This window comes from Hoplias malabaricus, chromosome Y (assembly GCF_029633855.1).
Source record: "Hoplias malabaricus isolate fHopMal1 chromosome Y, fHopMal1.hap1, whole genome shotgun sequence".
NCBI lineage: Eukaryota > Metazoa > Chordata > Actinopteri > Characiformes > Erythrinidae > Hoplias > Hoplias malabaricus.
In genome coordinates, this window is record NC_089820.1 from 56,008,209 (window position 1) to 56,030,423 (window position 22,215).

General features: G+C 42.0%; 1 protein-coding gene and 1 long non-coding RNA gene across 2 annotated transcripts in view; one reads left to right on the forward strand and one right to left on the reverse strand.

Moving 5' to 3' along the window:
• Nucleotides 1–311: 311 nt before the first annotated feature.
• LOC136677950 (uncharacterized) overlaps nucleotides 312–22,215 on the reverse strand; it is a 28,482-nt gene continuing 6,578 nt past the window's right edge. The window contains exon 3 of the long non-coding RNA XR_010796447.1: nucleotides 312–472. This is a non-coding gene — a long non-coding RNA (uncharacterized lncRNA). The remainder of the gene's footprint in view (nucleotides 473–22,215) is intronic.
• LOC136677946 (B-cadherin-like) lies at nucleotides 1,436–14,986 on the forward strand. Its single transcript, XM_066655668.1, has 16 exons — nucleotides 1,436–1,643; nucleotides 2,266–2,380; nucleotides 4,603–4,859; nucleotides 8,685–8,825; nucleotides 9,221–9,376; nucleotides 9,494–9,635; nucleotides 9,728–9,900; nucleotides 10,026–10,154; nucleotides 10,282–10,467; nucleotides 10,560–10,804; nucleotides 11,388–11,530; nucleotides 11,614–11,838; nucleotides 12,012–12,230; nucleotides 12,438–12,568; nucleotides 12,662–12,805; nucleotides 13,482–14,986. The coding sequence occupies exons 1-16, from the start codon at nucleotides 1,593–1,595 to the stop codon at nucleotides 13,683–13,685; spliced, it is 2,661 nt and encodes an 886-aa protein (XP_066511765.1). The 5' UTR covers nucleotides 1,436–1,592; the 3' UTR covers nucleotides 13,686–14,986.

Below are 22,215 nucleotides of genomic sequence, written 5' to 3' on the forward strand. Positions count from 1 at the left end.
GAAATATATAGAGCACCTAAAAAAACAACCTACTGGGTTATTATTACCACCATAATGAGTAAGCAGGAAACTATGATGGGAACTCAATTGTTGTGTGTCTCATCCCCCCCAACCTCCAAACACACACACACAGCTGATAAAATCATTGAGATTCTGAAAATAACCAGTGCAATTATGTTTAATCTGTGATGCACAAACAGCGTCCCAGGTCTGGTATGAGTGAATCGGCACCAAAGTGCTGGAGTTTCTAACAGTGTGTCCACTCACTGGCCCCTCTATTAGACACACCTCCCTTATTGGTCCATCTTGTAGTCCATCAGTGCACACAGGATGCTGGCTGGATAATTTTGTTTGTTGGACTATTGTCAGTCCATCAGTGAAACCGAGGGGTTTAAGAAATCCAACAGCAATGCTGTGTCTGATCCACTCGTAAAAACACAACATAAATTAAGAAGGATATCCCATAGAATACCTGCTTTTTGTTGGTTTTTTTGAGGGCCCTGAAAAATATGCAGAACATCAGATGAACAGTCCAGTATTATTTGTGGTTATCATCCAATACCAATTTCCCCAGTGAATAAATATTCCATTATGTCAAATCAAGTGTGTTGTTGATTTAACAAATCCATACGATCAAGGAGAACATCTGGAAAAAACTTTGTTCTTCACACTCAAGTTATAAACATATTTTAAACGCACCACCATTAATGAGAAGATCAATTATTTAAAATAATAATAATCCTCGGAGGATTAGACATTTCCCCAGTATATATATGGTCAATGGGACTGATAAAATGAACAATGAGTGTAGAAACAAGGTGGTCATTTAAAAGTTTTGTCTGGCTGCTGTATTTCCATCTATTAATGCATGTTGAAGTCATTAAGTGTTTAGATTGAGATATTTTCATGTGTGTCTTAATAGTGCTTAAAAGCTTAGGAAGTTATGATATGATGCATCTCTGTGCTGAATGTGTGGATCCATCACTGGGGGAGGGTACAATGTCTTTGATTTGCTCAGTGCTGCTGAGCCCTGTGGGCTCTGTCCGAGTGCTGATGTGAATAGTCTTTCAGGTCTCTCTCCACAGCAAACAGGAGCTTAGAGCCTCTGAGTGGGCTGTGCTTCATGGAAAAGAAGGTTACTACTTAAACTACATAAAGGACAGATTTAAGACGTTTGCAGAGGGCTCTGGGTTCAGGTTTTGGTGTCATGCAGAAACATTCCTTGGATGGTCTTTAGAGGTCTGTGGAGAAGAGTGGAGGGAGGGTCTGTATGTCGACACTGACTGAAGTTTGTCTGCTGTGTGCTTGCACTTTCTTCAGGTTCACGCCTCACCTGGTGAGAGTATCGAGTATCCTGTAGATATTTACCTGAAGACTTCACCTGTTAGGGGACGGAGACTGGAGACCCGAGTCCATATTTGGCCAACGTTAAAGCGGATGGGCGAGGTCACCTGTCTGCGTCACTTCTCGAAAATACCTAACGTTTACCTGTGGAGCTGTGCTTCCTCCATTTATCGCTGAGGAGAGTTTCAATCACAGGACATTCGCACTTGGGAGTAACTTTTAACCGGATTAGATTCGGGGTTTCTTTAATGGAGCCTTTCAGCATTGTACGGGTGGGAGTTCTTATCGTTTTACTGCAGGTAAGTTAGCTTTAACTTTTTAAATTATCGCCTGCACGTCACACTGCGGTTAATCCAGCCGCCGTTTGAGAAATAACGGTTAAACTAGCCGCACGTCAGATTTTAGTGCGCAAATACTAGTGACAGAGCGGTACTCGATGCGCGTGAAAACCTGAAAGTAAGCCCTTCATTTTAAAGGAAAAGTAACCGCATTTAAGCGGTTTATATATTGGCCATTTCTAGTAAGTAGTCCATACAACCAACAGATGTCACTTTAATGTTTGCCACACTGTCTACCTATTTTTCTTAAAAATGACGACCTGAAGAATTCCTTTTATTTCTCTAATAAAGCTAATATCAATACTGTTGTAGCAATGAAACAGCTAGTTCTTGAACCTGTAAAAATCCACCAAATCAGCCTGTATAAACGGGGTTAAGTATAACGTTCTTGAAAGTGCCTTTTGGAACGAAAAATTTCGACGTGTCGGCTGTATTTGTCCAAGGAAAATAAGAGACTAATTAACCCACAGCTTACAAAGCTAATTTCACTCTAAAATATATTCCACACACTTTAAAACTCTGTATAATTCACATGTCCCTGTGCTTGAGAAAGTAACTGAAGGTGTTTCCCCCTCTCATCAAGGTACTGTCGTCTGCTGCGGATGAGTTTCCGCCATGTTCACCTGGCTTTGATTCAGAGCTGTACATTTTCACAGTGCACAGAAAACACCTTCACAGCGGGAGACGGCTCGGCAGAGGTACAATCACAACTCCCTCTCTCAATATCTCCCTTTAGGAATGTGGTATGACCAAGATATCTCCACTTTTTTAAAACACATCAGCTGATGAGTCTAAAACATTCATGTTCAAATGGAAAAATAAAATAAAAACTTCTCTAGATAAATAATCCGGATTGGTTTGGAGGGATGTGGTGTGTTGGACACTCTTTAAAACCTTTTTGTGCCTGAATGGGGGAGAGGTCTTGTTCTGTGGTGTCTGTTGTCGAATGCCGTTTATTTTTTAATTTATTAGACGCTTTAATCATACAAACTACATTCCACACCCACCTCAGCTGATGTTTTTGAGCTTGTGCTGTTGTTACTTTTCAAACATTAAGTGGAAATCTGTTTAATCTTGGCTAATAAATTAAGCTTTTTCCAGTTAGCAAGGTCAGCATTAGAAGGCTTCTTGTTGCTACATACAATACGGAGTGAGCTAGCATGTCTGCTACACCAATACTGATATTTATTTCAGCATTAAAAACACAAGTGAGCTTGGATGTGTCTTCTAAGGTCAAATGTAATGTTGATAATAGCTGAAAAGCATTAAATAAGAGAAATACTTGTCCTAGTTGTAATGTATTTGGGTTTTTGATAAGTGAATTTGTTTGATAAAGTGACTCATGTTGTTCCTGTTTAAAGAAAAAAAAGTTTCATTTTGGATTTGATGTGGCTTTCCATCAAGGCTTTGTTCTCAGCCAGTTTTAACTTGCATATGAATGGCTGTGCACTTACTGAGCTCGACATGTAGAGGCTTGATGTCTTAGTCGATTTGTGTTAGAATGAGTCAAGTTCTTCTGAACTGGAGTACGTCATTAGGCCTCTTCAGGTGTTAATGTTAATGTGGCTCAGGTGGATGGTTTCACCTTCTGTAGCTCTATCAGTGATTCTGGGTTTCAGTTTGTGTAGAAATACAGGTTTGAACATGAGCCGCTGTACAATGCTTTTCATTTTACTTCTGCGTTGGTACTTTCCACTGTCAAGGGTTAACATTAAGTTTCGTTATTTCTCTAACCTGCCTGTTTCTACAGGTTTTCACTGATACATGTGCTCTGATCATAATCAAAGATTTTGTTGTTGTTTCTTGTGGATATATGAGCCACGTTAAATCCTCTCACCTTTTATTAAAGTTTCATTACGTTGTTTCAGTCTGTTTTAGTTTGTGGACACAATCAATCCCCTTATTTTTAAGAAGACAGATTAAACTGTTGATTGACCAGTGTTACCCTCTTAATTGTTGGTAGCTTTTCTGACACTGTTTGGTAAGATTAGTCTCTCATTGTCTCAGGAGACAAAATCAGATCTCAATATTATATATAAAATAAAGTCAGTCCTTTCTCTTAACACCCACAATTAGGGATTTAACACAACAAGAATGAGCACTTAATTGTAAGAATATATACAAATTATACATGGATTTCTTCAACACAGATGGACTGCTAAATAGTAAATTATAGATGAGAGAAATAAACGTTTTACACTTTTTATTAAAAAATTGACTGAGGCTGGGTTGGGCAGGGTTAAATGAACTAGAAGACAAAATTGAGATCAAAGTCAGGTATCACAAGTCTTTTTTGGAACAACATTTCTAGCAGCAGGTAGGAAAAATGCACACATTTTTATCTACTGCAGAGTAAAATGGATGAAGAGGACATTTATATTTAGACTACATTATGGCTATCCATGGGGTTGTCAAATAAGTGTTTCAGAAGAGTGTTTATATCATGATCCTAATAATTAATAGAACTCCTCTTATTGTGGAGGAATATCACTGATCTCTGGCTGCTTTCTAGAGGCTGCGTGCTCCTCTCAGGTTCCTGCAAATGTTTTCGCTATCTGTTTCCTCATGAAAGCTCTGAAAGCACTTAAAGCTATCACTGTGGTGCACTGCTTATTTTGACTGTGTGGAGTTGCCATCAGACCAGACTGTGTGTTTATGCAAATCTGTATTTGTTACTGTGTAAGGTTGGGTTCAGTGTTGACTGTGTTACTGTAGTCTTGACAAAGTGTAATTTTAGGTGCAGGTTGTAGCAGCATATACGGTGTGATTCAGGCACTACTTAGTTTTTGATGTTTGTCCATCTTTAACAAATTGACTTGATTTTTAATATGATTTTGAAAAACGGTTAATTTTTTGTTTTAAGACTGTCAAATAGATGGTCTCGTCATATTTAACATTTATATATTTTATTTTCATTCAGTTGTATTCGATGACTGCACTGCTAGGAGGAGGACAGTCTTTGATTCTGCTGACAAAAGGTTTCAAGTGGACACTGATGGCATGGTGAAACTGAAGAGACAGGTCACTCTTCATGATGGCCCTAAGATGTTCACTGTCCATGCTTGGGACTCCAGTGGCAAGAGACACACGGCGTTTGTGCGAGTGGAACATGAGCAGAAGGAAAATCACCACCACCTTGAGCAGCAAGAAGAGACAGACTCATTTGGGCCTGCACAGGTATGCCATTGACGAGCCTGACCTCTACTGGACACATTAGGAATTGTAGAACTCCTTGATGCTTTGGCTCGAGTGGTTTCTCTTCAGAAACAGGGTCTCAGGACCTTTCATCCATATTTGGCCTGTCATTTATTCCCTTGTCTTGAATGTTATACTTGGTCTGGAATCTTGCCTGATTTTCATCTAACATGAAAGTAGTGTATGTAGTCCCTAAGGGTCAGTGTAATATTCATTTTTCTGACTGTTTGAGGCTAAATACAAACAGATACTATACCATTAATTGGTATAGTAAGATGTAGTCTCGCGTTGCCACCTAATGGGACAAAGAACTGCCTACTAATGCAGGAAATTAAATCTGCTGTTTTGGCATGACACCTAGAAGAATGCACGTTGGAGCAGTACAGAGCCAGTAGAAGAATGATGCAAAAGTGCATATAAGCAGATGTACAAATAGCCAATCAGAATTCAGCAGGCAGAATCCAGGCCAGGTTTGTGCACTGAAGATATCAAGTCAAGTCAAGTCAAGTTTATTTATATAGCACATTTAAAAAGACAGTGAATGTCAGCCAAAGTGCTGCACAATAAAAATCAACTAACAAAACAAACCAGATAAAATTATAAAACATACATGTAAAAGAAATAAAAAAAATAAAAGAATCCAACAATAAAACGTTGTGGAGAAAAATACTGATAACAAGACAACATAAACCAAGGCAGAGACAAATGGCTAAAGTAATTTTAAAGGACCCAAAGGCCAGAGAAAATAAATAGGTTTTCAAATTGGACTTAAAATTTACTACTGTAGGGGATTGCTTTATAAAGAGTGGGAGACTGTTCCAAAGTCTTGGAGCGGCTACAGCAAAAGCCCAATCTCCTTTGAACTTCAACCGAGAGCGAGGGGTGTCTAAAAGCAATTTGTCAGAGGAACGTAGGGCACGTGAGGTAGATCGAAAGCAAAGAAGATCCGAAATATATTTCGGAGCCAGGCCATGGACAGCTTTGAAAACAAACATTCATTCATTCATTATCTGTAACCGCTTATCCAATTCAGGGTCGCGGGGGTCCAGAGCCTACCTGGAATCATTGGGCGCAAGGCAGGAATACACCCTGGAGGGGGCGCCAGTCCTTCACAGGGCAACACAGACACACACACACGGACACTTTTTTTGAGTCGCCAATCCACCTGCAACGTGTGTTTTTGGACTGTGGGAGGAAACCGGAGCACCCGGAGGAAACCCACGCGGACACGGGGAGAACACACCAACTCCTCACAGACAGTCATCTGGAGCGGGAATCGAACCCACAACCTCCAGGCCCCTGGAGCTGTGTGACTGCGACACTACCTGCTGCAGGGGTAATTCTCTCGATTTTCTTAGTACCGGTCAAAAGCCTTGCAGCTGCATTTTGGACCAGTTGCAATCGTGAAAGGCTCGATTGAGATATACCCAGGTACAGAGAATTACAATAATCGATACGGGAGGAGATAAAAGCATGTATAACTGTTTCCAGGTCTTTAAAAGACAGTATTCTCTTAGATTTAGCTATATGACGGAGTTGAAAGAAACTACCTTTCACAACAGTGCTTATTTGCTTTTCAAATGTAAGATCGGTGTCAATGATGAAACCAAGGTTTTTTACTTGGCTGTGTATATTAGATGACAAACGCCCCAGTTCATTGGCCATGGTGGGGGTCAAGTGGGAATTTCCGAAAATGATCACATCTGTCTTGTCTTGGTTCAGTTTGAGAAAGTTTTTAGACATCCAGCACTCCACGTCCCTCAAACAATCCAACATGAGTTTTAGTGAACAATTCTCTCCTGATTTCAGCGGAAGATAAAACTGTGTGTCATTGGCATAACAATGATATGAAACATTATATTTTTGAAAGATTGACCCCAGAGGAAGCATGTACAGGGAAAAGAGGATGGGTCCCAAGATAGAGCCCTGAGGTACACCACAAGTAAGAGATGCAGGAGAGGAAGAGGAAGACTGTCCTATATTAACAGAAAAAGTTCGATTTTCTAAGTAGGAGGCAAACCACTTCAACGCAAGATCCTGGATGCCAACATCAGACAACAAGCGATCTAACAGGATGGTGTGGTTAACTGTGTCAAAGGCTGCACTTAGGTCCAGGAGAATTAAAACAACACACTTTCCTGAATCAACTGCTAGGAGTATGTAATTTCAATACTCAATACTTTAAGAAGAGCAGACTCGGTACTGTGGTGTGCTCTAAAACCTGACTGAAATGTGTCTAAGATATTATGTTTGTCTAAAAAAGAAGAAAATTGATGAAAGACAACCTTCTCCAAGACTTTTGACAAGAAAGGTAGCTTAGAGATTGGTCTAAAGTTATTGAGGACTGATGGATCTAGGCCAGGCTTTTTTAAAAGAGGCTGAACAACTGCATGTTTAAAACAAGAAGGCACAATACCATTAATGAGACTGCTGTTTATTATGGAGAATATACTTGGGCCAACTGAAGACAGCACATCTCTAAGAAGCGGCGTGGGGAAGGCATCCAGGGAGCAAGTGGTTGGTCTCATATGCAGAATTAAATCGGTGAGATCCAACAATGACATGGACTCAAACTGACTTAGGAATGCAGAACGCATAGGTAGAACAGAGGAGCCAGGTGCTGGAGAAAAGTTAAGTGTCCGTAAACAGTCGGTTTTGGAAATGAAAAACCTTGTAAATTTATCACATAGATCAGAGTTTGCATCAAGCATGGGTGAAGCGGGAGGGTGCAGTATCGTTTTAATTGTGTTAAAGAGAACTTTAGGACGGTGAGAATGCTTGGCAATGGTATCGGCAAAGTATTTAGCTCTGGCTGCTTTTACCGCATGCTGATAATTATTCAGACATTCATTAAGAATTTGATAGGAGATTTGGAGTCTATCTTTCTTCCATTTGCGTTCTGCTTTCCTACATTGCTGTCTGAGTGCACGAGTAACACTGTTGAACCATGGCTGAACCTTTACTTTAAATCTTCTACTTTTAAGTGGAGCAATTTGATCAATAATACCAATGCAAGTAGAATTAAACAGATCAGTCAGCTCATCAGTATTAGTGCCGAAAGAGGGATTTTCCATAATACAAGCTGAAGGAGAGGTTACATAGGCGGCAGAAAACTGACTGGCTATATGGGGTGTGATGGAGCGTGTACAATGATAAACAGGCAGAGTACTTGTAGGAGAAGAGCATGGAATTAGAAGGTCAAACAGGACAGATCTATGATCAGACCAACATATATCTATAATTTCTAAATTGCTTACTGAAAAACCAAAGGACAAAACAAGATCCAGAGTATGGCTTTGCACATGTGTAGGACCAATAATGGACTGAGTCAGGTTAAAAGAATCGATAAGTTGTGAAAATTCCCTGACCAGTGGTTTAGAAGGACAGCAAACATGGATATTAAAATCACCAAGAATCAGGACTTTATCTGTACTAGGTAAGGTGAAACAGAGACTATCAGAGACTCTGTCTACTAGTGGGCTCAGAGTATGTGGCTGAAAATAAGTAAGATGTAACAGTTTCTCTAGAGACATGGTGCTGCATGCCTTGCACACAGACTCAGCAATGGCATCTGAGTAGTATTTACTTTGTGCATCAATCAGAGTTTTTTTCTGTGGAGATCTTTAGCTTGTCACAGGAAAGGTAGGAGGATGTGCATATCTGTACTTGTACATGCTAGATATTTTGAGAGTTAGATAAGGTCACAAATTAACGTTATGTCTGTGACTTTGCTAAAAGTGCAGTTAAAAAAAAGAGAACCACACAAACCGGAATAATAATTGGAGACGCATTTGGTTTCTTCCTCAGAGTGAATCTCCCTCAGCTCTGCCAGTTCTGGAGTTTCCAAAGTCTTCAGGGGGGTCGAAGAGGATAAAGAGACATTGGATTGTTCCACCAATCAATTTTCCAGAAAATGACAGAGGACCGTTCCCCAAACAGATGGTGCAGGTGTGTATAGTTGCAGCTAAATTTTGAGTGTATGTGTGTGTTTATATTAAAGATGTGTAGTTAAATTATAAATACAGATAAGAACTATAGTGCAACGTTCTTTTTATTCCAGAGGTGGTGGCTTTATTTATAAAATATTATGTAGATTTATAGGAGAAGGTTTCATAGGCTTGGCAAATTCATTTTTCAAATTCATTCCAGTTTTGTAGGTACACACAGCTGTTGTGGGCATTTCTTGGCAGTTTTTCTGTAGCTTTTATATTGATATTGGAAATTTATTTTATCAACTGAAATAAAAAACTATAGTGATATCAATTTTGGCCACATCACACCGCCCTAGCAGTAAAACATCCCTATAACTACTATGTTTTGTATTACACTGTCTTACTATTCAGATCAAATCTAGTAAGTCTAGGGAAGTTACGATCACGTACAGCATCACTGGGGAAGGAGCAAACCTGCCTCCAGTGGGACTTTTCACCATAAACAGAAAAAATGGCTGGTTCTCTGTCACAGCACCTCTAGACAGAGAGACCAAAGCTAATTATGTGGTAAGTGATTTTGGTCCTGATGATGAGTTAAGTGGTATTTGTCCTTTTTAGAACAGTTTGAATTGGAGATGAGAAATCAGCAAATATATTTCACTTTTCTTTTTTTGTCTATTCCAGCTTCAGGCCCACGCTGTTGCAGATGAAGGAGAAGGGGAATCTCCCATGGAAATTATTGTTAATGTTATTGATATGAATGACAATAAGCCTGTTTTCGCCCAAGACACTTTCTTGGGCGAGGTTCCAGAAGCCTCACCTAAAGGTATATTTAATGTCCACACAGCGCAACTGCTACTTAAGAATTGGAGAGAACATTCTCTTTTTAAAAAACTAACCCCCCTCCCCACTTTGTAGGGTATGAGTTCATGAAGGTCACAGCCACTGATGCAGATGACCCTACCACAGACAATGCTGATATCAGATACTCCATCATCAGTCAGAATCCAGTAGAGCCGAGTCCAAACATGTTCGACATTAATCCAGTGACTGGTGCGATCAGGGTCCAAACTGAGGGACTGGACAGAGAGGTGAGTATTTAACAGATGTTCCTCTCTTGCCACACTTACCAAAGCACTTTGATGGGTGAAAGTTGAGTTGATGGGGAATGCAAAAATAAATGAACCTCCCCGATTGTGATTATTGAATTTTCCAGAACTATCCTCAATACACCTTGGAGATTCAAGCTGCAGATATGGCGGGTACTGGCCTCACAGCCTTTGCAAAAGCTATTATTACTGTAACTGACAGCAACGACAATGCCCCCAAGTTTGAGAAGACCTCGGTAAGACATTTAACGACACACATTCTAAAATATTTCTGTACGTTTATCTGCTCAGGAATCCAATATTGTGTCCTGTCGGGCTCCTCTGTGTGAGTTCAAACCGAGTAGAGTGTTTTTTGTCTTTCAGTACGACGCCTCTGTCCCAGAGAATAAAGTCGGAGCTGTGGTGGTGAAGATGGCGGTGACTGATGGAGATGAACCTCAGTCCGCTGCCTGGACAGCCAAGTTCAGGATCGTTCAAGGCAACCAGGGTGGAGTTTTTAACGTTAGCACAGGACCAAACAAACAGGAGGGCATCATTACCACTGTTAAGGTAGCACTGACACCACTTCAAACTGTCAGCTGAATAAACCCTGGGGCGTCTTAGTTCTTGAGTTCACTGGCTTTTCTTCTGTGTTCCTCCAGCCTCTGGACTTTGAGGCAAACCCAAAGTACACTCTGTTGGTGGTTGTGGAGAACGACGTTCCTTTTGCTAAACCCATGCCCACGTCCACTGCCACAGTCACTGTGAACGTCCTGGATGTGAATGAAGCTCCAGTGTTTGATCCACAGGTGAAAGAGATTTCTGTACCTGAAGATACAGCTGTTGGTTCTCAGCTGACTGTGTTCACCGCCACTGATCCAGACACAGCGAGGACTCAGACTGTGAAGTAAGACACCTTTTGATTTAAGCCAGATTTGGTTGCAGCCAAAATCTTAATCAAATTTAAAATTATTCGCAGATCATTTGAGGTACAGTGTTAAAGGCATTTCAGGTTTTTTTTGCTTGATCAAATACCATATCAATAAGAGTTCTTGGGCTTGACTTACAAAATGTGGATAATGCACATAATGAATAATGTCACTAATGCACTCTAACGTTCTAACAAACTGTCACTAAGATTTCTAACGTCACATTGGGTATGTTTGTTTTAAAGTTTCTATCTTGATTCACTTTCTTACCGTATTTTATACACTTTTATAGTTGTACAGTTTTAGCTTAAATTCTTTTTAGCTTATTATTAATGTCTATATTTGTTATCTTTTATTTTCCATTCCTTAACTAATATTTTTGTTAATGTGTGGACAATCATCAAAGCGTTTCACTGCAAGTTGTAAAGTGTATAACTCTGTATGTGACAAAAACTTAGATTTGGTTTGGTCAGTGCTCTCAAGACTGTGGTGGTGTTTTAGCCTTTTATTTTTACTGTACTATCTAGCTCTGACATAGTGAGTTGTTGCTGTACATTGCAGGTATCGTCTGTCCCCTGATTCTTCTGGTTGGTTGAGTGTTGATGAAGACACTGGACTGATCAAAGTGAAGAGCCCCATGGATAGAGAGTCTCCTTTTGTGAAAGATGGCAAATACCAAGCTCGGGTCCTTGCCGTGGACAATGGTAATTCTTTTTCCTCATGCTCCATTTTGAAGAAAATATCTGATGATGCAGCTTCTCCTAACAGGCTTTTTACTTGTTTGCAGATGCCGTTCCAGCCACTGGTACAGGAACCCTTCTGATTACTTTGGAGGATGTGAATGACAACTATCCCGTTATTGACGATAGAGTGATTCAATTGTGCAATAAGGATCCAGAGACAAAGGTGCTGTCTGTGAGTGATAACGATGGGCCTCGCTTTGCTGCCCCTTTCAAAGTGGAACTCCGGGACGATAGCAAGAACAACTGGACTGCTAAGATGGATCCAAATGGTATGTTCCTTCATTCCATCCAATTTTACTTCTGTTTTACTGCTTGTGATGGGGGGGGGGGATGTCTATGGAATGGAATGTCTATAGCCTAGATCAGTTAGAACCCTTTTTCTTAAAATTTAAATGAATTATGGCTGATTTGTGTGTGAATTTTATTTTCCCTTTTTGTGTAGGAACTGCAATTTTACTCACGCTCAAGACTGCACTGCAAAGCGGAATTTACAACGTTCATCTGAGGGTATATGACAACGCTCTCATGTATCAGGACAACACCGTGGAGGCCACGGTGTGTGATTGCACTGGCTCAGATGTGCGTTGCTCAGACAAGCTCGCAGCGGGTTTTGATCTGCCTGCCATTCTTGGAATTCTGGGGGCTATCTTGGCTCTGCTATGTAAGTTATTCTATATTTCACCATGTGTAATTATGCATTCACAGTCAGAAAGAATTATCCCTGAGGTGGAACCCTCAAGACACACTGTAAATGGCTTTTTAAATACAGAACATGTTTGTGCAGTATTCTGTTTAGTAGCATTTTGATTTAAGAGAAATTTAAGGTTCACATTTGAAATAAAAAGCCAATGTTGTGCTCTCCACGCAGTGCTGGTCCTCCTGCTGCTTCTGTTCATAAGGAGGAGGACTGGGGTGAAGAGTGAGCCGCTGCTTGGTGAGGACGATACCAGGGACAACATCTACTGCTACGACGAGGAGGGTGGTGGAGAGGACGATCAGGTTGGTTCACTGAATGTTGTTTTTGCTGCTTTGTTTGTTTACTGGCTTCTTTCAGTGGTCTCATCGTGTTCTGGTGATGTTTCATGTGCACAGGACTATGACTTAAGTGTGCTGCACAGAGGCCTGGACAACCGTCCTGATGTGTTCCGTAACGATGTGGCTCCAACCTTTATGCCTGCGCCACAGTACCGGCCACGCCCTGCCAACCCTGACGAGATCGGTAACTTCATTGATGATGTAAGTCTGAGAGGGCTGTGAGGACTGAGACCTGCTTTAGGAAAACGTGTAGCAGAATTGAAAGTAACAATCAAGATGGATGTTTGTGTATGTTGTAGGCCACAATATAACAGTCTTCTTTAACTAGCGTAGTTAGCGTTATGTAGACATTGGTGTATTTATTGAGATTTATTAGACAATGAGCACAGGTTTTTGGAAATAAATTAATTAGAATGCATCATTAATGGATGATTTTACACATGAAATTGCAGCAAAACTGTGGCATTTTTATTTTTTACTCCACAGCAATTACAGCATTTTCTGACAAACCTCAGAAGTATTTTCTTTTTTACGTCACGTGGTGCTTGAGTCTCCAAAAGCAGATACAAACAAAGGTGTTTCCTAAATTGTGGTCTGTTCTTTCCCCATTTGGTGAAGATCCTGTAATGTTTATCAGTCAAATGCATTTAGCTAGTGTTAAATCTTTTTTGTGAAATGAAGAAATCTATTTAACGTCTGACATTCACATCTCATTCAGTATGATTCAGTCTTAGGAGTTGGGAGAGACAACTATATTCTGTGGACTTTAGTTTACTTCAGCTCTGAGATTTGTCTGAGCAACTTAACAAATTACATGTGGTGAACTTGGAGAACTATGTGAATATATAGCACTGACTGTTTCATACCTGTGTTGCAGAATCTTAAGGCAGCGGACAATGACCCCACGGCTCCCCCCTACGACTCGCTGCTGGTGTTTGACTATGAGGGAGGTGGATCAGAGGCCGGCAGTCTTAGCTCCCTCAACTCTTCCAGCTCCGGAGACCAGGACTACAACTGCATTAGCGAATGGGGTCCGCGCTTCAAGAAGCTTGCTGACATGTATGGAGGAGGAGAGGACTGAGCTGTAAATAAATGGGTGTGAACGAGTTAAATGGCTGAGTTGGCATCAATTGTTTGTACTGATGGATAACTACAATATGGGACAGTTTTATGGACGTCATATGACTTTGGAGCAGTGTTATAGGCATTTTTTTTTTTTTGTGACAGTCCTCTTGAATTTAATAATGGCTAATCTTATGTTTGCTTTTCAAAACACTGAGGTACAGATGAAAAAAATCAAAGCAATCAGTTGATGCTTCATGAATTTTTGTCAGGCACATAATTTGTAGCTGTTCTTGTACAAGAATTTCCTGTTCATTTTTCCTTGAACCTTTCTATGTAGACATTTGTAAGTTGTATATGCATTTCTTTTATACGAAATAAATGCTTGCCATTTGTCTTTTTATATATATTCCCCCCCCACCCCTGCTTTAAAGCTGAATCCTTGTGCATTTACCAATTGATTCCTATGGGTGCTTGGATGCACTCTTGCATTCATTCGTTCATTATCTGCGAGCCTACCCCGAATCAAGGCAGGAATACACCCTGGAGGGGCCATCACAGGGCAACACACACACACACGGACACCTTTGAGTAGGGTGACCAGACGGCCTCTTTTCACCTGACATGTCCTCTTTTCGGGACCTAAAAAATGCGTCCGGCCGGGATTTCTAAATCTCCAAATCTGTTCGGGACTATAGCCTTTCCCGTCCCAATTTTTACAATAAGCCCTACTTTCTTGAAGTGTGCACTTCGATGACGTATGATGACGCTATTGTAGGTGAGCAAAAGGGGTGGGGACTTTCTGACGAGTTAATCGAGTTACATCTGCGCAGTTTTTCTCTTTAACATTAACTTTAGAAGAAAAAAGGCCAGATCTCCGGATCATTAAAATCAGAACAGGGGAGAGACTGAGTTATAGCTCTCACATACAGCACGTTTATCAGATAGACCTTATAAAATATGAAATATAAGTATTTTTACATAATGTCTGGTTCCCATCTTTGATCATTTATCAAGTCTATATTACTTCTGGTTGATAAAATGTGGTGCTTGCTTTTAGTAACATTTAAAAAGCACAGTTATAAAAGGTAAACTTGTCAGTTTCTGTCATGATCATGAGTTTTCTGGTGTAAACAAGTTGCTTTAATACAGGGCTTAAGTTTGGTGTGAACAGAAAATAACAGGTTTCAATGATAATAAACTGTCAAGAAATGACAAAAATATTATTTTTTTATATTTGCTTAAGGCCAAATGTTGAATGGAAAGGAATCTGTCCAAAAAGGCATTTGTTAATTGTCAACTTTTCCCAGTCTTTAAACAGTTACAGTGTCTCTACAGTTTTGAGCCCCTCACTCCAGCACATTTGTGTATGTCTTTTGTTTCCAAACTCCACAGAAATGAATTTTAAACACTGCAATCCACACATTACTACAACTTCTTACTGAAAAAAAAAATAAAATGACAAACTCACCTATCACATTATGTATCTCATTCAATTGCCTTGCCCCCTACCCCCCAAACGTCCACTTCAGGACACACTCATTTACTATTAGCTTTAGGTTTATGTTATAGAACCCAACAAATATCATCATAAAACAATATACGAGTCAATAAGTGTTATTTTATAGTGAACATATGAATAGCTCATGGCTGTATTTATAGCTTATTGGTGTAAAAAAAACAGCAAAGATACCAAAGATTAATTTTAATTTTATGTTAAAAACATATAATATTCTTTTATACCAATATGTGATATTCTGTGACATAGAAGCAGATATACACGAATGAATGAATTAATGAACAAAATGAAAGAACAAATTCATTAATTACTCACCCTCACATTAATAATAAAAAAAAAAGTGAAAACTTTAAAGATACACTCAGTAAGCTTTTAGGAAATCAAAGAATTTAATTATATAGATATATATAGCAATATATATGGCTATATGGCACTGCTGCCATTTCTATCACATGCATGCACCTGTTTTGTTGGGGTATGCAGCAAGCCACAGGGCCATGCCCCTTTCAGTGCTTCCTTTCCTTCTGATTGGTTGATTGGGATGTTTATGCTAATTTTCCTCCACCCCCCCTGCACCTGACTCCCCTCTCCAGCAGCTTTCAAGCATCTGCTATTTATTGCAGCGGCCAGATCTCCACATGAACACAGTCTGGAAGCAGCAGAGCGGGGCACTGAGGCTGAAAACCACTCTGTTGATATTTAGAAAGTTTCTGAATCTTTTAAGATGCCACGGTCCTTCTTGGTGAAAAAACACCTCAGTCACAAGAAACCCAACTATAGCATTCTGGACTCAAAGAAACAAGGTGAGTTCTTTCCAGACTCTGTTCAGAACTTCATAGAGAAACATTGACCCAAACAAATGTCTGAAATTTGTATTTTAATTAGATACAGTTTTTAAAGTGAGTTCATATTCAAACTTTGACTGCGTACAGCCCTCAGTACAGAGCTTTTCCAAATTTATACGGCATTCTGAAAGCTGAAATTCCAACATTCGTTCAGTTGCCTATTTCTTCAACCACAGCTATTATTTCATTCAAGCTCAAGCGATGATGGTGTTTCTCGTGGTTTGCTGATGATCCAGACTGGAGCTATGGAGATGTCTCAGTAAGAAGAGAGAAGCAAAATAAACCGTGAAAGGCTGCTGGAGCTCAGCAGGTGCACAAACTCTCCCAAAGCACGAGCTTATTGTCAGAGCTCACTGTGGCCCTCTCAAGGGTCCTATTAAGTCCGTGAAGGGGGCAGTAGTGCCCCTCCGAGGCTCCTTTCACCCCACAATCCGCCTGAAATCTGTCGTTTTGTTCACATACTTTATCCTAAGCAAACGAGCCCCTTAACCTCCTCTGAGAAAAGGACATGCTTACCATTCAGATACAAGAAACTGAATGAACTGATCTGGAATTAAGAGGAAAATGGGGATTTGTGGGAGGGGAGGCAGTGGAGTTTATCCACAACATCTCTCTTTCAGTAACAAACTGGACTCCAGTTTCTGATTCTTTGTTTTTAAAAATGTATGTAGTTTACAACATTGCAATAACATCCATCACATTCCTCATACCCCTCCCTCACATCACACGAGTAACAGCAAACCTCTCTTTATTGTTCCTGATGAGCTGTAGTCAGTTGAATTAGTTCCTGAGTTTGTTGATAAAGTACTGATTATATGCAGAATGCAGAATAAATGGGCCCAGGCCTCATCTACAATTTACTGTAAGTTGATGGCCAATTTTGCATAACTTTCCATTCAATATAATTGATTCAGAGTCCTTCGCTGGCAGAGAGTAGCTTTACTCACTGTTCAGAGCTAAGCACTTCTGTTAAAATCAGTGAATTAAACAGAAGCTAAAGAATAATTTTCCAAAAAAAAAAACAACAACTTGAATAGAACATCAGACTTATCACATTATTTACTGAGTAATTTTCTAGAATCCAGTGTCTCAGACCTGAAGTTTATACAACTATATTCTTATTCTATTTTTGCTGAAGTTCTAGCACTAACCAACTGGCATAAATATTTGACTCTGAATTTTGAATATTTTTATTATATATATATATATATCCATTATCCACCGCTTATCCGGGTCCAGGTCGCGGGGGAAGCAGTCAGAGCAAAGAAACCCAGACCTCCCTCTCCCCAGCCACTGTCTCCAGCTCCTCGGGGGGAATACCGAGGCATTCCCAGGCCAGTCGAGACATGTAGTCTCTCCAGCGTGCTCTTGGTCTGCCCTGGGGCCTCCTCCCCGTTGGACATGCCCGGAACACCTCACCGGGAAGGCATCCAGGAGGCATCCGGACCAGACGCCTGAACCACCTCAACTGGCTCCTCTCGACCTGGAGGAGCAGCATCTCCCGGATGTCCGAGCTCCTAACCCTGTCTCTAAGAGAGAGTCCAGACACCGTGCGGAGAAAACTCATTTCAGCCGCTTGTACCCGTGATCTCGTTTTTCGGTCACTACCCAAAGCTCGTGACCATAGGTGAGGGTCGGGACGTAGATCGAACAGTAAATAGAGAGCTTTGCTTTTCTGCTCAGCTCTCTGTTAACCACAGCGGACCGGTACAGAGCCCGCATTACTGCTGACGCTGCACTGATCTGCCTGTCAATCTCCTGCTCCATCTTTCCCTCACTCTTGAACAAGACCCTGAGGTATTTAAACTCCTCCACTTGAGGCAGGATCTCACTTCCAACCTGGAGAGAGCACTCCACACTTTTCTGACTGAGTACCATGGATGCGGACTTGGAGGTGCTGATCCTCATCCCTACGGCTTCACACTCGGCTGCAAACTGGTCCAGCAAAAGCTGAAGGTCCCCGCTCGATGAAGCCAACAAGACCACATCATCCGCAAAAAGCAGACATGAAATCCTGAGACCACCAAACCGGACACCTTTCGCCACTTAGCTACGCCGAGAAATTCTGTCCATAAAAATTATGAACAGAACCGGTGACAACGAGCAGCCCTGACGGAGTCCAACTCTGACCAGTCGGACTTGTTTATACAGGGACTGGATGGCTCGTAGCAAAGAGCCCAGTACCCCATACTCCCTGAGCACCCCCCACAGAATATCTCGAGGGACACGGTCAAATGCCTTCTCCAGATCCACAAAACGCATGTAGGCTGGTTGAGCAAATTCCCACGCACCCTCCAGGATCCTAGCGAGGGTAAAGAGCTGGTCCTGTGTTCCACGACCGGGTCGGAATCCGCATTGTTCCTCCTGGATACGAGGTTCAACTATCAGTCGGACTCTCTTCTCCAGTACCCCTGCATAGACCTTACCGGGGAGGCTGAGGAGTGTGATCCCCCTTTAGTTGGAACACACCCTCCGATCCCCCTTTTTAAAAAGGGGAACCACCACCCCAATCTGTCAGTCCAGAGGCACTGCCCCTGATGTCCATGCAATCTTGCAAAGGCATGTCAGCCAGGACAGCCCCACAACATCCAGAGCCTTGAGGAACCCGGGGCGAATTCATCCACCCCCGGGTCCTACCGCCAAGGAGTTTTTCGGCCACCTCAGCCCCAGTGATAGACGAGCCCCCCCGGGGTCCCGAAACTTCCTCTGCGGAAGACGTGCTGGTGGTATTGAGAAGATCCTCGAAGTATACTTTCCACTGCCTAATGACGTCCCCAGTAGAGGTCAACAGTTCCCCACCCCCACCATATACAGTGTTGGTGGAAAACCGCTTTCCCCTCCTGAGTCGCCTGATGGTTTGCCAACCGAGTTTTTGCCTCGGCGACAGCCGAAGCCGCGAGCCACTTGGCTCCTTGGTACCTGTCAGCTGCTTCCAGAGTCCCCCAAGCCAACCAGGCTTAATAGGACTCTTTCTTCTGCTTGACAGCCTCCCTCACCCGGGGTGTCCACCACAGAGTGCGGGGATTGCCACCCCGACAGGCACCGACAACCTTGCAGCCTCAGCTCCGTTCAGCCGCCTCAACAATGGAGGTCCGGAACATGGCCCATTTGGACTCAATGTCACCGGCCTCCCCCGGGATGCAGTCAAAGCTCTGCTGGATGTGGCAGTTGAAGATCTTTCTGACAGGTTCCTCTGCCAAACGTTCCCAGCAAACCCTCAGCACATGTTTAGGCCTGCCAGGTCTGTCCGGCATCCTCCCCCGCCATCTGATCCAACTCACCACAAGGTGGTGATCAGTTTACAGCTCAGCACCTCTCTTCAGCCGAGTGTCCAGAATATATGGCTGCAGGTCCGATGATATGACTATAAAGTCAATCATCGAAATGCAGCCTAGGGTATCCTGATGCCAGGTGTACTTATGGACACCCTTATGCTCGAACATGGTGTTAGTAATTGACAAACTGTGATGGGCACAGAAATCCAATAACTGAACACCACTCGGGTTCAGATCAGCGGGGCCATTCCTCCCAATCACGCCCCTCCAGGTCTCATTGTCATTACTGTTATGCTGCGCTGTGTATGTGTATGTGTATGTTTTCTCTCTCTCTCTCTCTCTCTCTCTCTCTCTCTCTCTCTCTCTCTCTCTCTCCCTGTCTCTGTAAAATTCCAGGTTCTGCAGTCTGTTCCAGTCTGTGTGTTTGTTCACCCGTCTAGAGTTTGTTCCATATTCCAGTTCATGTATTTGTTCATCGTCCTGAGCCCGGTCCACAATCCAGTCCATGTGTTCTGTCTGTCACAGCTTCTTCTACATCATCTCAGCAGGAATCATAAATACGTCTTTGTGTACACTGCTAGTCAGCCATGTTTTGAGCTCTGTGATTTGTGTTGTGTATAATGAATTCTGTGTGTTTGCCTGGTTTTGACTTTGTGATATTCTACTTCGACTATGAGTTTGTTTTTGCCCCTTTTGAATACTGACCAGAGTAGGGTTGGCTGCCGTTTGTTTTGGTAGTGGGTTTTGTGTGTGTTTTTGTATATACATCGGGAGTAAGGTATTGTTTTTTGTTTTCACTTAGGTAAGCTAGAGTTGTCTGTGGGTCAGTTAAGAGGGGTGTTTGTTTGTTATTTTTGTCGGCATAAGGCCATCCCGACGTTCACTGGTGTTTGGGTCATTGTAAATATCACATATACAATATATATTCTATTCATTATACATTCTGTATTTCCGTTTGTGTCCTTTTTGTCCACCTTCACATCTCTGTTACAGTTATTCCTTTCCCATACACTAATCCCAACACACACCTCATTCTGTTACGGCTCAACCCTAGACTGGGTCATAACATTACCCATGTGAGCATTGAAGTCCCTCAGCAGAACAATGGAGTCCCCAGAATGAGTGTTCTCCAGCACCCCCTCTAGGGTCCCCAAGAAGGCACGGTTGTTCCAAAAGCCAGGTTCAGTAACCGAGGATCAGAACGCCAGGGCCCCTAACCCCGGCTGCCAGGGTGAGGCCCCGGTAACCCTACTCCGGGCAAGGGAAGCTGTGTCCCTGTTCTTAATCTCTTCATCCTTGTCTTTATGGATCACTCTTTGTCTGGCCCATCACCTAGGACCAATTTGCCTTGGGAGACCCTACCAGGGGCTATTGCTCCCGACAACATAGCTCCTAGGCTCACGCAGGCACACAAACCCCTCCACCACGTTAAGATGGTGATCCGGGGAGGGGTTTTACATCTGTGTCTGGCCTTATACTTGATGTGAGATTATTTTACTTCTTTGTACTACATGTACATCATGCTAAATGTTTTGCGCACCCCTCTTGTCAGTCCAATGATCACAAGATAAAGACTACCACAGCTGTGCTGACAGTGGTGAGCTAGAGGGAGATATTAATTTAGTCATTGCTCAGCAGCAGAGATGCATAATAAATTGAGTTTCTTGTAAGACCTCCCGTTACCTGGAAGGCTACAGCAGGACAATACATTTTCTTACTCAGTATTATTCAGGACACAGGAGTCTCAGGTGGGTAGCTATTCTTTGCATTTACTCAGCTCTGAGAGTTCATTAGAAACTCACTTCATTAGAAAAAGAATTATTTGTATTTTACTGGCTACTTTAAAGTGAATGTAGTTTACATGTGCCTCAGGTGAGTCAGGGAAGGAATTTATAGACTTTCACATTGATTCTCTTTTCTTTTCTGCCTCTCGCTGTTGTTTTCTGACCTGATACTTTTTTATTTAGCATGATTTTTGTTTTTTTTTGTTCATTCTACAACAGTACAACAAAAGTTGACCTCTGCATTTAACCCATCCATGGCAATGAAAACACACACACACGCAAATGACTGAGGCAGTGAAAAGACCCAGAGCATTGAGCAGCCATCCTCACCACCTGGGAAGTGTTTTGGGAGTTTCACTCGTTAAAGTTCCTGACAGTTTTGGGGATTGAACTGGTGACCTTCCCTTTTCCTGGTCTCAAGCCCACTTCTGTAACCATTAGGATACAGCTGCCCCTAGAGCTTTTGCCAAAGATGGGTTCGATCCAACCTCGTCATTCTCACGTAATGGATGCAGCACACTTCCGCTGCGCCACTCTGCTCACTCTCAGTTGCTTATTTATGTAATTTCACTGCCAGAAACTAGTCAAGGTAGTCTTAGGTTCTGCCATTTTGTGCTGAATGACTTTTATTTGTCATGAGTTTAGAATGAGTCTGGCACAGTGATACTGAATGTGTGATCACACTGAAATCTCATGATCAGACCTGAATTGAATAACTGTGTTTCAGTACATCCCAGGCCCCAGGGCACAGCTTCCTCAGCTGCTGTAAACCATTCTCTCTATAACTGCAGATATACAGGGGTTGGACAATGAAACTGAAACACCTGGTTTTATACCACAGTAATTTATTAGTGTGGTGTAGGGCCTCCTTTTGCAGCAAATACAGCGACAATTCGTCTTGGGAATGACATATACAAGTCCTGCACAGTGGTCAGAGGGATTTTAAGCCATTCTTCTTGCAGGATAGTGGCCAGGTCACTATGTGATGCTGGTGGAGGAAAACGTTTCCTGACTCGCTCCTCCAAAACACCCCAAAGTGGCTCAATAATATTTAGATCTGGTGACTGTGCAGGCCATGGGAGATGTTCAACTTCTCTTTCATGTTCATCAAACCAATCTTTCACCA

What these genes read in the sequence shown, in the direction of transcription:
- LOC136677946 (XM_066655668.1), top strand. Translation starts at nt 1,593, where the DNA reads ATGGAGCCTTTCAGCATTGTACGGGTGGGAGTTCTTATCGTTTTACTG. An exon ending in TTCTTATCGTTTTACTGCAG is followed by an intron (nt 1,644 to 2,265) that starts GTAAGTTAGCTT and finishes CCTCTCATCAAG; the next exon opens with GTACTGTCGTCTGCTGCGGA. An exon ending in GCGAGGACTCAGACTGTGAA is followed by an intron (nt 10,805 to 11,387) that starts GTAAGACACCTT and finishes TGTACATTGCAG; the next exon opens with GTATCGTCTGTCCCCTGATT.